The sequence below is a fragment of the Mercenaria mercenaria genome, chromosome 3 (genome assembly GCF_021730395.1).
Source record: "Mercenaria mercenaria strain notata chromosome 3, MADL_Memer_1, whole genome shotgun sequence".
Classification (NCBI taxonomy): domain Eukaryota; kingdom Metazoa; phylum Mollusca; class Bivalvia; order Venerida; family Veneridae; genus Mercenaria; species Mercenaria mercenaria.
The window spans coordinates 78,602,828-78,619,049 of NC_069363.1; the positions used below are offsets into that span (position 1 = coordinate 78,602,828).

At 36.3% G+C, this 16,222-nt stretch overlaps 1 protein-coding gene across 2 annotated transcripts in view; it reads right to left on the minus strand.

Annotated features, from left to right (window-relative positions):
• Positions 1–7,171: 7,171 nt before the first annotated feature.
• The window catches only part of LOC123546528 (ethanolaminephosphotransferase 1-like), a 31,728-nt gene continuing 22,677 nt past the window's right edge, over positions 7,172–16,222 (minus strand). For both annotated transcript variants that reach the window (XM_053539004.1, XM_053539005.1), the window contains one exon: positions 7,172–9,326. Coding sequence is in view for 1 of the 2 variants with exons in the window: in XM_053539005.1 (XP_053394980.1) it covers positions 9,261–9,326 (66 nt within the window). In the remaining variant the exon portion in view is untranslated. The remainder of the gene's footprint in view (positions 9,327–16,222) is intronic.

Genomic DNA, 16,222 nt, shown 5'->3' on the forward strand with positions numbered 1-16,222 from the left:
CATTCTTTTTAAAGGTCAGTTACTAAGTTCCAGACTGTTGATATAGCATTTTGAGGTTGGAAGAATACTTATCAAGTAACCCTTTTTGTCTGATCGATTTAGCATGTAGCGTTCGCATTTGACAGATATTTACAATTGTTTTAAAAACAATTTTTGATCTCATTAATTATCGTTGAAAGCTGTTGTTTCTGCTGTCCTTTTCCTTTCTTCCATTTGGGTAGTATAACTTAGTCTTGTAACTAAATACAACTTTCAAAACACGTTGTGACTGCCCCTATAAAGTATACCTTTTGATACGTTGCACCCGAGCTTAAAGACCACGACATTGTCTTTCATCGTATAAAAGCGGTGGTGTAGGGTGGGGATAGGGGTGCGGGGCTCTATGGCTGAGTTTCGGACTCAAGTATGTCCTGGTCTCATTGGCCGCTGTACTTATAGTCATTATTTGGAGACAAAAAATATATTGTCTGGGAATTGCAGAAAGGTAATCTTTATCCCTATTTGGCAACAAAAAACAGCACTATATTGAAAAGGGACATGTTCACGGTCTATACTCTACGTAGCATTAATGTTACACTGTGTCTGAAAGGGCGGATGGACCGTAATTCAATACACTGGTTGACTGTCCATGGCTTAGGGGTCAAGGTCGTTAACTTAGAATCACCTGTCCTTCACCGCTGTAGGTTCGAAACCTCGCTAGGGGTGTACAATTCTTTAAGGTGATGAAGCTATCCAGCTGACTTGTGGAAGGTCTGTGGTTCTTGCCTGCTCACAGAAGCAAGTTGTGTCTTCCTCCACCTTGATAAGCTAAAAAGTCATTGACTATAACTGTGTCAGTGTGACGATTTTAATCCAAACAATAAATTTTGAATTTGTAGGCAAAATTCAGGGTGCTAAACCTCGGCATCTCTGTAATAAGTTGTGGAATAGAATGTGATTTGTTGATTTTGGTTTTTCGGCACATCATCACAGAACATATTATACTGTGCTAAATGGGATAAAATTTTGGCATTTTTGGTTGGCAAGTTTTTTTCTATTTTTAGTAGTGGTGACCTTGCCTTTAAACCTATTGGCCCTGTAGGCAAACCAAAGCTACCTCTCCATAAAGCTATAAAGCTATCTATAAACCAAGTTTCATTGCCATATGTCATTCCTGGCTCAAGTTATTCAGTGGAAACCATTTTTCTATTTTTAGCATAAGTGACTTTGACTTTGATCCTACTGACTCCATAAAATTATGCAATCCAACACTCTGTCTACCCATGCTACCTACACACCAAGTTTCATTGCAATAACTGGGCACACCTAACTCAAGTCATTGAGAGGAAACCAAAGTGACATTGCCCCGCCCCCACCCCACCACCACCAAACACACGCACATACATACATCCAACATTCCCCTGTCTAATATAACCAGGTTTTTTGAAGACCCTAGTAAAAATGTCAGAAAATATCCTTGTATAAGTGCATACATGTGTGTGTATCACAATAAAAACAAAATTATGGAGCTTTTGTCTGAACATTTTAATAAACAGAAAATGCTTTTAAATAAATGTAATTAATGCTATGAATCTAAGACAAGAGGGTCATGATGACCCTGGATCGCTCACCAGAGTAATATGAGCTACATGTTTCAAATGTCAAACTGATGATTTTTAGAATTTTTTTGGAAGATTTTCTGATGTACAATCAAGTAACCCCTGGGGCGGGGCCAAAATTACCCCAGGGGTCATGAATGGAATACAGTTTGTAGAAGTCTATTAGGCAATGTAACATATCAAATATCTAAGATCTAAGCCTTCTGGTTTATTTTTAGCAAATTTATGAAGATTTCCCTATATACAATCAAGTAACCCCTGGGGCTGGGTAAATTTGACTCTGGGGGGGTCCAGATTTGAATTTTTTTGTAGAAGTCTACTAGGCAATGCTACACGTCAAATATCTAAGATCTAGGCCTTCTGGTTTATTTTTAGAAAATTTTTGAAGATTTTCCTATGTAAAATCAAGTGACCCCATGGGGCGGGGGTCATGATTTGAAATTTTTTTGTAGAAGTCTACTAGGCAATGCTACACGTCAAATATCTAAGATCTAGGCCTTTTGGTTTATTTTTAGAAAATTTTTGAAGTTTTCCTATGTAAAATCAAGTGACCTCTGGGACGGGGTCAATTTTGAACCCGGGGGTCATGATTTGAACAGATTTTGTAGAGGTCCACTAGGCAATGCTACACGTGAAATATCTAAGCTGTAGGCCTTCTGGTTTATTTTTAGAAAATTTTTGAAGATTTTCCTATGTAAAATCAAGTGACCTCTGGGCCGGGGTCAATTTTGACCCCAGGGGTCATGATTTGAACAAATTTTGTAGAGGTCCATTAGGCAATGCTACATGTCAAATATCTAAGCTGTAGGCCTTCTGGTTTATTTTTAGAAAAATTTGAAGATTTTTCTATGTACAATCAAGTAACCCCATTGGGCGGGGTCAATTTGATCCCAGAGGTCATGATTTAAACAAATTTTGTAGAAGTCTACTAGGCAATGCTACACGTTAAATATCTAAGATCTAGGCCTTCTGGTTTATTTTTAGAAATTTTTTGAAGATTTTCCTATGTAAAATCAAGTGACCTCTGGGACGGGGTCAATTTTGAACCTGGAGGTCATGATTTGAACAGATTTTGTAGAGGTCCACTAGGCAATGCTACACGTGAAATATCTAAGCTCTAGGCCTTCTGTTTATTTTTAGGAATTTTTTGAAGATTTTCCTATGTAAAATCAAGTGACCTCTGGGGCGGGGTCAATTTTGACCCGGGGTCATGATTTGAACAACTTTAGTAGAGGTACTCTAGGCAATGTTACATGTCAAATATCTAAGCTCTAGGGCTTCTAGTTTTTGAGAAAAAGGTTTTTTAAGATTTTCCTATGTAAAATCAAGTGACCCCTAGGGCGGGGTCAATTTTGACCCCGGGGTCATGATTTGAACAACTTGGTAGAGGTACACTAGGCAATGCTTCACACCAAATATCTAAGCTCTAGGGCTTCTGGTTTTTGAGAAGAAGATTTTTAAAGTTTTTCCTTTCTGTTGCCATGGCAACCAGAGTTCTGCATGGAATTTAGTTCTTTTAATAATTTTTAAAGAAGACCATCCAAGGAACATCCCTGTGAAGTTTCATCAAAATTGGCCTGTTGGTTTAGGAGGAGATGTTGTTTAAAGGAAAGTGTGGACGGACGGACGCCGGATGGTGAGCAATCACAATAGCTCACCCTGAGCACTTTGTGCTCTGGTGAGCTAATAAAAGGGTCATTCTGACATTAAATGTACCTAAAAATATATCTTTAGGGAAACACTGACTAAGTTATACAAATTTCATTAAGACAAAATGATGAAACAAATACAAATGTCAATGCATGCCATTTGCTGGTTTTTATTCTTAGATTTATAAGAACTATAGTTGATGTTATCTGAACTGGCTACAAATAGCATGCTGATTTGTACCATTATTATTATTTCAAATTCTTGTTTTATCTTACAGAAAAAAGGCATTACGATTAGCCAATGAAAAATTTACATGAACATTCTGTTGTGCTGCTTAGCAACAGACTAATGCTTTAAATATCAAATTTAATCTCTTGAAAAGTAGTCTTCCCCTGCCAAGTGAAATTTATGTAGGGACACTGCAATGTTAGTTAAACTTTAACCACAAAATTACAAAGTTCATACTGAATCTAAAGGCATTCTTGTTGCCAGGCAACAACAAACATTGTTCTTAGATTGCATGACACTGCAACATCCTCAAGAATTTAATTAGACTTAAGTAATTGGTTGCATTAAACATTGAATGACCCCTTTTAAATGAAAAAAAAAATTCAAACAACAAAATAAATGTACAACAGCAAAAGCTGTCATAAGCAGTCATTTGTACTTCAGTTGGTTTTGATGGGTACTGTACCATTCAGCTAAGCTGGTGGGAGATCCCCAGTGACCATTGCCACAGAATTTTAGGCACATGTAACAGCTGGGTATAACCACTGGCTAATAAACAGCTGGATTACATTTTTGAAAGATGCAGGCTTACAAACAAACAAGTCAGGGGAGACAATACTTGATTTACATCCCAATAAGCTGCACATGGGCTAATAGGTTAACAGGTTGTCAAATACATGTTAGGCTATTTGTTTAAATATAAAAAAAACCCTTTAACTACAAAATAACGCCATACTGTTATCATAAATAACTCATGAAAGTCTGATAAAATTTTAACAAAGGTTATCAGAACAGAACAGAAAAGCTGGTTTAAAATGATACACCATTAAAAAAAAAAAACCCCTCTTAAATAGGAGTTCCTTTCTTTGAAGATTTCTTTTCATGGTGTCTTTCTAAAGCAATGGTCACATTTACGTTCACGCACGTAGTTGGTCGTAGTTAATTTTAAACGTAGTTTGTCGTACGTTGAAGTACGTGTAAGTACGAACAACTACATTCAACTACGAGTAAATCAGGTAGGGTTAACTAGGGTATCACTACGTCTTACCACGAGTTACTACGTTACACTACGTATATACTACGATCGAAGTACGAACAACTGCGACAAATTACGATCAACTACGCTGAGCTACGGAATGCGTTTAGCCGTAGTGGAGTCCTAGTTTAGTTTAGCCGTAGTGGAGCCCTAGTTGATCGTAGTTGAACCGTACTGTCGATGCGTTTTTCTTGTACTACGATCAAAAACGATACATACTACTGTTAAGTACGATCAAGTACGTTTAACTAAGATCAACTACGTTCAAACTACGGTCACAGTAGGGTCAAAACATCGTAGTTAATCGTAGTCAGATTTTGAACATGTCGGAAAATTATTTGCTTACTACGGACAAATCATAAGTTCGAACTACGATCATTACTACGTTTGACTACGATTATCTACGTGTAACTACGCTTAGTTCGATCAACTACGATCATTCCTTACTACGATTAACTACGTGTAGTGTGACCACGCCATAAATAACAGCTGGTAAGTGTTATGTGGTAATGATTTGAAATTTTATTTTGCAAGGAAAATTTTGCAACAAAACTTTTTGAAAAATGGGTCAGGCAGATGGACACTCTGTGGTTACAGAGCCTAATACTTTGATTCCTTGCAAAACACGATTGTCAATTAGTAATTGAAATGTAAGAAGTAAATATCTAGGGTGTGGGAAAGATTTTGAGATGGTGGATATTACTTTAACACCAGGTCAGAAACTGAGACCTTTCCCTAGGAGTACCTAAATTAACATGGAGCCCAGTAACTGGATTATACTCTGTTTCCTTGGTTACTATTATCAAAGAACTATTTTACATATGTACATGGTTATGATATTAATAAATACGCATTATGGAAGTACCTAGGATAACAATAATTGAAAACATATAATTATCACTAAGCGCAATACAATACTGATGAAAACAACTGAATTGCCAACTCACAACACAGAACTAACAGGCATCAAAACATGAAGTATTTTTATCAATTTGGTGTAATAGAACACCAGTACTCTGCTATGAAATATGTTAACCTTTAGCCTGCTGGCAGCAACTGATTCTGCCTTTGTGACCAGTGCAGACCAAGATCAGCCTGCACATCCGTCATCTCATTATGGCGAATATTTATGCCAAGTTATTTCAAAATCTCTTTTTGGATGGCAGAGTTACAGCTCGGACAAGTATTTACACGAATTTACATGGACGCACACACACACACACACGGATGGACAGTGCGATTTTAACATGCCCACCTTTGGGGGACATAAAAATTCTATTTTTTGCTGACTTTCATTATGCGAAAGACAAGACCCATTTGCAAAGCCTACCAACTACCTTAAGCCACTAACTATTAACAATACTTAGCTATTAACAATATAATATTTAACCAGGTACATTATAACTTACTACTTAAGCAACAATCATTTGTAACAGGTTGATGGGAAATTTCATTCATTTATACACAATGATACAAAACAACAATTTACAACAAAAATATGTAAAAGAATATGCAACTAAGTAATGGTACACTGCAAACATTCATACTAGATCAAGATTATGATTTTTCAACCATCCTCTTATCTACTGTTCGATTCACCAAATCCGTAACCTTTTTCCCCCATAAATTTCTCTTTTAATACAAGACAATATCACTGAATGTACACCCTATTCTTAAAAGCTTCAAGGGTGGTAATGACACTTTTGAGGTTCAGATTTTGTAAGTGTGTCTTCAAGTCTGCATGAAGTAAATCCCTATGAATATCAATAAGCAACTGCTAAAATTTGTCTAATAAACTAAATCGATTTGCTTGTTATACTCTGACCTATACATTTGTACTTGCCAAAGCAGCCACCTTTATTAAGCAGTCACTTGTCTTAAGCTGTTGAATACAGGTTTGACTGTACATTTAAGACTTTAGCTCAAGGTATTACAACAGCTGTTTGAGGATTTACGTGTAAATTATGTGAAAATTGTAATATTCTGAATTCTGACACCTTGACACATATTGCAATAAAGACTGAAATCCTAGATATAGTTATGATCATACACCTACACAGACAAGTTTCAAATCATCACTAGTTTAATATATACTTATCTACAGAAAACAAAAAGAATCAATCAATCAGTGAAAAATATAATAAATAATTTACTAAATAACATGTCACAACATGGAATTTTAATGTACCCTAGTACCTAGGCTGATATGGACAGAGAAAAACAATGCCATTTTTAATTAAACTACAATTATCTACAGATACTGTCAACTGTTGCTCTTCTTCAGAAACTGTTCATTTCTTTTCATCTAAATAAGGTCTTCTCAAAATGACAAGGTTCACTTATTGTAGTTCTCCGTGTTAGGAATTCCGGAAATCATGGCGTAACAACATTTATCATGACAACATAGAACAAAACCTACATCCGATATACAGAGAGGAATATAATTCTAAATAGAAATCATTTCGTGTGTACATGATTGTAGTGCCTTAAATTCTGCTTGAAATGTGCGGATTCCTAAAAACATGGGTAAATATCTCAAAAATAATCTTAAGGACCTACAGCATGTTTAGCAACTGTGAAAAGTTTCATCAGAATCTAGTTATCTGTAAAATTTCAATTTACAACAAGAGCACCGCCTTGCGGGTGCTGACGCTCATCTGATTTTTTTTTTATAATAGAAATATTGTCCTACCCATGATTTTCTAAGTCTAAAAAGGGCCATCACTCTTGCAAAAAGCAGGATAGAGTTATGTTTCTTGATGTACAGTGTCCACTTATGATGGTGAAAAACTGTTGCAAGTTTTAAAGCAATAGCTTTGATAGTTTATGAGAAAAGTTGACTTAAACATAATATTCAACCAAGAAAATGATTTTTCTAAGTCCAAAAGGGGCAATAATTATTGCAAAAAGCAGGATGGAGTTATGTTGCTTGCTGTACAGGGTCAGCTTATGATGGTGAACAAGAGTTGCAAGTTTTAAAGCAATAGCTTTGATAGTTTAAGAGAAAAAGTTGACCTAAACATAAAACTTAACCAAGAAATCTGATATTTTCTAAGTCCAAAAGGGGCCATAAATCTTGCAAAAAGCAGGATGGAGTTATGTTTCTTGCTGTACAGGGTCAGCTTATGATGGTGAACAAGTGTTGCAAGTTTTAAAGGAATAGCTTTGATAGTTTAGGATAAAAGCTGACCTAAACTATAAACTTAACCAAGAAAACTGATTTTCTAAGTCCAAAAGGGGCAATAATTCTTGCAAAAAGCAAGATGGAGTTATGTTTCTTGATTTACAGGGTCTGCTTATGATGGTGAACAAGTATTCCATGTTTCAAAGCAAAAGCTTTGATAGTTTAGGAGAAAAGTTGACCTAAACATAAAACTTAACCAAGAAATCTGATATTTTCTAAGTACAAAAGGGGCCATAAATCTTGCAAAAAGCAAGATGGAGTTATGTTTCTTGCTATACAGGGTCAGCTTATGATGGCGAACAAGTATTCCAAGTTTCAAAGCAATAGCTTTGATAGTTTAGGAGAAAAGCTGACCTAAACATAAAACTTAACCAGGCAACGCCGACGCAGACGCCGACGCCGACGCCGACAACCGCTCAAGTGATGACAATAACTCATCATTTTTTTTCAAAAAATCAGATGAGCTAAAAATCTGTTTTGAAGTCATTTTGGGGCAAAATTAAACCTTCTCCTCTGTTAAACATTGTATTTTGTGACACAAGCTTTTCGTATGACGCAGTAAATGAATTCAGGGTGCAATGACATAAAGCTAAGTTTGAAGACCAGTCTGAAATCTACAGCATCTGATTGGTCCATTGTGACATCATTCTTGAAATTGACCAATGGCAAAAGTGTATTACAGGTCTGGTTTCAAAATTCAAGTTTATAACAACTGAGTAAAGATTTGTCACACATAAAAATTAACATTTTTAAGACAGTGCCTCAAACTTAAAAATGTGTACAGTAATATTTATAAACTGTGATATCACATATATCGAAATCTCCGATATAAGGAACACATGAAAACCTTACAGAGATCTTTTTTCTACATGTACAAATACAATGTTGTTATAAACAACAGCTTACACCGATCAAAATATCATAACAATTAATTGAGTAAAAGATCGTATCATTATAACTTTGTACTGAGGCTTTAGAAGATGTAAGAATTCAGAACATTGCAGTTTTCATGCAATTTAGTCATATATGTTTCAGATGAACTTGTAAAGGCTCAGTTGGTTTAAAATAAAATATGTTTAAACCAACTGTGGCTTTACAAGTTCATCTGAAACATATATGACTAGACTGCACAAAAACTGCAATGTTCTAAATTCTTACATTTACTGAACTTTTTGAACTAAAGAATGAAATCTAACAAGTATCAACATCAATCTCAATCTCTCTAATATCTCAGTCTCTCTAATTCTCAGTCTCTCTTATATCTCTCTCTAATTCTCAGCCTCTCTTATATACCTCTATTTCTCAGTCCCTCTAATATCTCTATTTAATTCCCAGCTTCTCTAATTTCTCAGTCTCTCTAATATCTCTCTCTAATTCTCAGTCTCTCTAATATCTATGTTTTACTAAAATTATGCAGTGGTTTGAGTAAAAAATCTTAGTGGTAAATCAGTGTACATTCAACAAAATTCAGAAAAGTATCTATTTCATAAAATAACTCTTTGGTCCCCGCTGATCCGGATGTATGGGAAAACTGCTTTAAAAGTCTTTAAGCTGGTCGGTGGTCTCAATTCTTGGCCTTTTTGGTGATTGTAAAAGGTTTTATCTCAAAATGTTCACACATCTCATTTACCTGAAAAACAAAGAAAATAGGTGTTCACTGTAAATGTATGAATAGACCAATCTAGAACACAATGGAAGGTTGTTTTATAAAGATTGTTGTAAAAGCGAGGTAAAAAGACTGACTCTAATAAAGGTTGTCTGTAAAAGAAAATTGCTATTGGGAAATCACAGTTGTAAAAAAAGAGTCCCTATGAAGATTTTCATTCCCAAAAGTAAGGTGATTTCTATTTTCGAGTTTTTAAGGTTGTTGTTATTTTGAATATCACCTGGACACAATTATAGGTCATATGGTGACTTTCCAGCTTTTGATGGTGGAGGAAGATGCAAAGAGTCGTCCAGACATTATTTCAGGCATCTGAATAGAATCAGCAACCTTCTTTATACTATGTACCTCACATGGAAGAATTCTACACACAAGTGAGGTTTTGAACCCACAGGTAGAGGTTAAACTGTTAAACATTGTATCAGCAACCCTGGACTAAATATCTATATACTGATAACAATGTTTAACCCAAGGAATATTAAACTGACTTTGGAGAACAGTATCAAATTTCAATCTTTCCATTGCTTAGATGGAGGTCAAACATTATATCTCTGCCTCTGGAATTGGGGCATAATATTCATCTAGAGAATTAAACATAATTTTTCATTTACCAACATCCTCAGTTATCACAGACACTAGACACATACTACATATTAGCATATCATAATCCACAGAGATTTTCAATCAAAACAAGAATATTCGCTGAAATTTTCCACTAAAATTAGCATATTCACAGGATTTTCAATTAAATTTAGCCTATCCATTGTTTCAATCAAGATTAGCACAAACACTGAACTTAGCATATTCACTAAGATATTCAATCATATATGCCACATTCACTGAGATAGTCAATCTGTCTATTAAAATTACACATTCATTGAAATTTTCAATCACTAAGATTTCTCAATCAAAATAAGCATATGCACTTGTAGTTTCACTCAAAATTTACATATTCATCATCATTTTCAACTGAAATTAGCATATTTACTGGTATTTTCAATCAAAATTAGCAACCTCATTTGAATGTTTCAAATGAAATTAGCAAAATCATTGAGACTGCATATTCATTTAGATTTTCAATTGAAATTATGTTGTAAGCAATGCATGCCAGCAGGAAATAAATTACATGCATATAAATATACATAATTGAGCCGTGCCATGGGAAAACCAACATAGTGGGTGTGCGACCAGCATGGATCCAGACCAGCCTGCACATCCGCGCAGTCTGGTCAGGCTCCATGCTGTTCGCTTTTAAAGCCTATTGGAATTGGAGAAACTGTTAGCAAACAGCATGGATCCTGACCAGACTGCGCGGATGCGCAGGCTGGTCTGGATCCATGCTGGTCGCACACCCACTATGTTGATTTTCCCATGGCACGGCTCATATTTAAATTGCGATTTTTGTATTTTTGTACAATCAACTTAAAAATGCTGATAATAAAATGCAGTTAAAAATATTATCTCTAAAGTGACACATTATTAGCAACTACTGAAAACAAGAGGGCCATGATGGCCCTGTATCGCTCACCTGAGTACCATTGCTCAAAATGATATGATCAAGTTTTGACATAGAGCACATAGGCATACACATTAAATATCATCAGGATAAACATTTTCTTGTAACAGTCCCTTTTGACCTAGTCAGGACCAATTTCCATACCAAGTTTGAGCTTGGCTCAAATGCTGCATTTTTGTACTAACATGGCTATTCCTTACCCTGGAAGACTTAAATAACATTTAAAACCTATCTCATTAGATGCTGCTGAGCTATGTTTGTTTACTTAAAATAAAAGGAGATAATCTGTCATAAATTCAGACAAAAAAATGTCTACCCTGAATGTTCGAGTCAATCTGATGGCAAAAATAACATTTCAAATCAGTATCTTCATTGATTACCGGGATACACCCATTTTAATTTGAAACGAAGGGAGGTACTTTGTCATAAAATCAGTTCATAGCTATCTACCCTGATTGCCTAAGTCCAACTAAAGACAATAATGAAATTTCAAATGAGTTCTGTAAATATTTACCGAGATAAATCCATTTTTATCAAATCCAAGATTTATTGTCGTTGAAGGTATTTTGGAAGTTTGTATCAAATCAAACCATAAATGAAGTCTCTATATGGCTGCAAAAGCCAAAATAGCAAATTTTGGACCTTTAAGGGGCCATAACTCTGGAACCCATGATGAAATCTGGCCAGTTCAATAAAGGAACCGAGATCTTGTGGTGATACAAGCTGTGTGCAAGTTTGGTTAAAATCAAATCATAAATGAAGCTGCTATTGTGCAGACAAGGTCAAAATAGCTAATTTTGGCCCTTTCAGGGGCCATAACTCTGGAACCCATTCAGGAATCTGGCCAGTCCAAGAAAGGAACCGATATCTTACGGTGACACAAGTTTTGTGCAAGTTTGATTAAATTCAAATCATAACTGAAGCTGCTATTGTGCAGACAAGGTCAAAATAGCTAATTCTGGCCCTTTCAAGGGCCATAACTCTGGAACCCATAATGGAATCTGGCCAGTTCAAGAAAGGAACCATGATCATATGGTGACATAAGTTGTGTGCAAGTTTGGTTACAATAAAATCATAAATGAAACCACTGTCGTGCAGACAAGAAATTGTTGACGGACGGACACACGCACGCACAGACGACGAACGAAGGGTGATCACAAAAGCTCACCTTGTCACTATGTGACAGGTGAGCTAAAAACAACAGAATATTTGCTCTGGAAAATGGTCTCAAGGAATAAAACTGAATTTGGAGACCAGTCTTGCCACTGTCATAACCAACCAATCAGAGGCTACAGTTTCTAGACTGGTCTCCAAACATTTTTTCATAACTTGAGACATATGACATGCATGCTGGCTAAACCTGCACTCATCAATGATCAAGTAAGAATAAAACAAGAGCTGTCTCCGTAGGATGACACATGCCCCCGATGGCACTTTGAATGAATAGTTATGGCCAATGTTAGAGTTTAGGACCTTTGACCTACGGAGCTGGGTCTTGCGCGCGACACATCGTCTTACTGTGTCACACATTCATGCATAGTTATTTTAAAATCCATGCATGAATGACAAAGATAAGGACCGGACATGCCCATCAATGCACTATCATGAAAAATGATCTTAAACGTCTAAGTGTGACCTTGACCTTTGAGCTACGGACCTGGGTCTTGCGCACTGCACGTCGTCTTACTGTGGTACACATTCATGCCAAGTTATTTGAAAATCCATCCATCGATGACAAAGATATGGACCGGACACGCCCATCAATGCACTATCCTTTAACGTCTAAGTGTGACCTTGACCTTTGAGCTACGGACCTGGGTCTTGCGCACTGCACATCGTCTTACTGTGGTACACATTCATGCCAAGTTATTTGAAAATCGATCCATTGATGACAAAGATATGGACCGGACACGCCCATCAATGCACTATCCTTTAACGTCTAAGTGTGACCTTGACCTTTGAGCTACGGACCTAGGTCTTGCGCACTGCACGTCGTCTTACTGTGTCACACATTCATGCCAAGTTATTTGAAAATCCATCCATCGATGACAAAGATATGGATCGGACACGCCCATCAATGCACTATCCTTTAACGTCTAAGTGTGACCTTGACCTTTGAGCTACGGACCTGGGTCTTGCGCACTGCACATCGTCTTACTGTGGTACACATTCATGCCAAGTTATTTGAAAATCCATCCATCGATGACAAAGATATGGACCGGACACGAAAATTGCGGACAGACCGACAGACTGACAGACAGACAGACCGACAGACAGACAGACGGTTCAAAAACTATATGCCTCCCTTTGGGGGCATAAAAAAATACTGAGATTTTACATTAACAGAAAAGCTGGCATTTTTGAGTAAAATTTCCAACTAAGAACAACAATAAATACAGGCCTAGATCTACCTGGTTAAAGTTTAAAAGCTTTAGTATGCAAGAAAGTGAATATAAATAAAAAATAACCAAGAAGTACCTATCTAATGTTGCACGAATCTGCAAAGTTTCAAAGCTATTGCTCTTACAGTATTAAAAAAAAGTGGACCTGAACAAAAAATTTAATGAAGAAATTCCAGTTTTGTAAGTATAAAAAGGGCCATAATTCTGACAAAATGCAAGTAAGTATTACTGACTCATCTAATGATGACAAACAAGTGTGCAAAGTTTCTAAGCTAAAGAACATATGAGCCGTACCATAAGAAAACCAACATAGTGGCTTTGCGACCAGCATGGATCCAGACAAGCCTGCGCATCCGCGCAGTCTGGTCAGGATCCATGCTGTTCGCTTTCAAAGCCTATTGCAATCAGATTAGTGAACAGCATGGATCCTGACCAGACTGCGCGGATGCGCAGGCTGGTCTAGATCCATGCTGGTTGCAAAGCCACTATGTTGGTTTTCCCATGGCAAGGCTCATATATTCATTTTTAGAAAAAGTAGACCTTAACAAAAAATCTTAACCAATGCCAACACAGAAAATCAAGTGACGACAATACCTCGTATATTTTTTTTCTCCAAAATTCAACACAGTTAAAAAGCAACAGTTTTTTCAAACCTTATACCAGAACAGCTTGAGTAATATACGGGAAAAGACTACCATAACTATATACTTTCTTTTACTAATTTACAGTCTTTTTAATACATGAAATAAAATAAAAGAATATTAGTAGACTGAATGGTCAAGGTTGGGCTACATATCTTAATACAAGGTTTCTTGTTTATTGTATGCTTATATCAACATGCAGTATCTTCTCCCATACAAAATCAATTTTATTCCTGATAAAGTTGATGTGCACTATTCTTAATTTAATGCCTTCACCTAATTTTACAATTGAGATGTATGAAAAGAAAAAACAAATTAGAAATAACAGATAACAAGAGGGCCATGAAGGCCCTGTATCGCTCATCTAACCTAGGAATCATCAAGATTAACATTCTGACCAAATTTCATTAAGATATGGTCATAAATGTGGCCTCTAGAGTGTTAACTAGCTTTTTCTTTGATTTGACCTGGTAACCTAGTTTTTGAACCTACATGACCCAGATTCAAACTGGACCTTGAGATAATCAAGATTAACATTCTGACCAAATTTCATGAAGATACAGTCGTAAATGTGGCCTCTACAGTGTTAATAAGCTTTTCCTTTGATTTGACCTGGTGACCTAGTTTTTGAACCCTGATGAACCAATATCGAACCCATCCAAGATGTTATTTAAGGTAACATTCTGACCAAGTTTCATTAAGATTGGGCCAAAATTGTGACCTCTAGAGTGTTAACAAGCTTTTCCTTTGATTTGACTCGGTGACCTAGTTTTTGACCACATAAACCCAGATTCGAACTTGACCTAAAGATCATCAAGACTAACATTCTGACTAAGTTTCATGAAGATACAGTCATAAATGTGGCCTCTAGAGAGTTAACAAGCTTTTCCTTTGATTTGACCTAGTGACCTAGTTTTTGATCCCATAGGACCCAGATTTGAACTTGACCTATATATCATCAAGATTAACATTCTGACCAAGTTTCATTAAGATATGGTCATAAATGTGGCCTCTAGAGTGTTAACTAGTTTTTCCTTTGATTTGACCTGTTGACCTAGTTTTTGACCCTACATGACCCAGATTCAAACTGGACATTGAGGTAATCAAGATTAACATTCTGACCAAATTTCATGAAGATACAGTCATAAATGTGGCCTCTGCAGTGTTAACAAGCTTTTCCTTTGATTTGACCTGGTGACCTAGTTTTTGACCCCAGATGACCCAATATCGAACTTATCCAAGATTTTATTGAGGGTAACATTCTGACCAAGTTTCATTAAGATTGGGCCAAAATTGTGACCTCTGGAGTGTTAACAGTCAAATTGTTGATGACGACGGATGGACCAACGACGGACACATGGCGATCACAAAGCTCACCGTGAGCACTTTGTGTTCAAGGTGAGCTAAAAATGTGCCAAAACACAGTTTCGCCAGAACATATCTTAATCCTTTTCTCACATACAAATATCTGCATTTCAGGCAAAAAGTAAATTCTCAAAAGAATGAAATAATTAACAATTTTCCATACAGGGTCAAGTTAGTACTAATACTGGCTGGTATAATATTATACAGTAAAGTTTATAAATTCCACTGAAAATTAAATTTAACTAATGGCTATATCAGTGCTTTAAAAGATGACAACTGTATTGATTCCAAATGACTCGTTACAGACAAAGCATTGTATCAGTGCCCTTGGACTTCTGGCATAATAAACTATTTGGTTCTGTTTTTAGGTTAAAAGTATTTTTAGCTGTATGGTGGTCAGCTAAATTAACTCAGGCTCCTGGAATCTCTGCCAGTACTGACCTGTTCACTACAACTTACTGACAACTTTTATCTTATGCTTCACAGGATATTTGTTTGTTTCAGTGTAAAATCTACTTGGCTTTGAGTGAAACTGTAACATCAGAATGGTGTTCATGAGTGTTTTTTTTTTCTATGTTGATGTGTTTAACGTCACACCAACACGATTAAAGGTCATATGGCAACTTTTCAGCTTTTGGTGGTGGAGGAAGACCCCAGGTGCCTCTCCAAGAATGATTTCATTAAGGGTAGAACCAGCGATCATCTGAAAGCCAGCTTGATGACTTCCTAAGATGGATGAATTTTACAGCCCAAGCAAGGTTTCGAATCCAAGTGATTTTAAGTCAGCGACCTTAACCGCTTGACCATGGAAGTCCCCCTTTAAGTGGAAAACATTTGATCTTATCTGTAAACAAACACGTTTTCTTTTTATCTCTTATCTTTTCGATGGTTTTAACACGATTACATACCTATCCCGCCTGTACAATGTCATGATGTCCC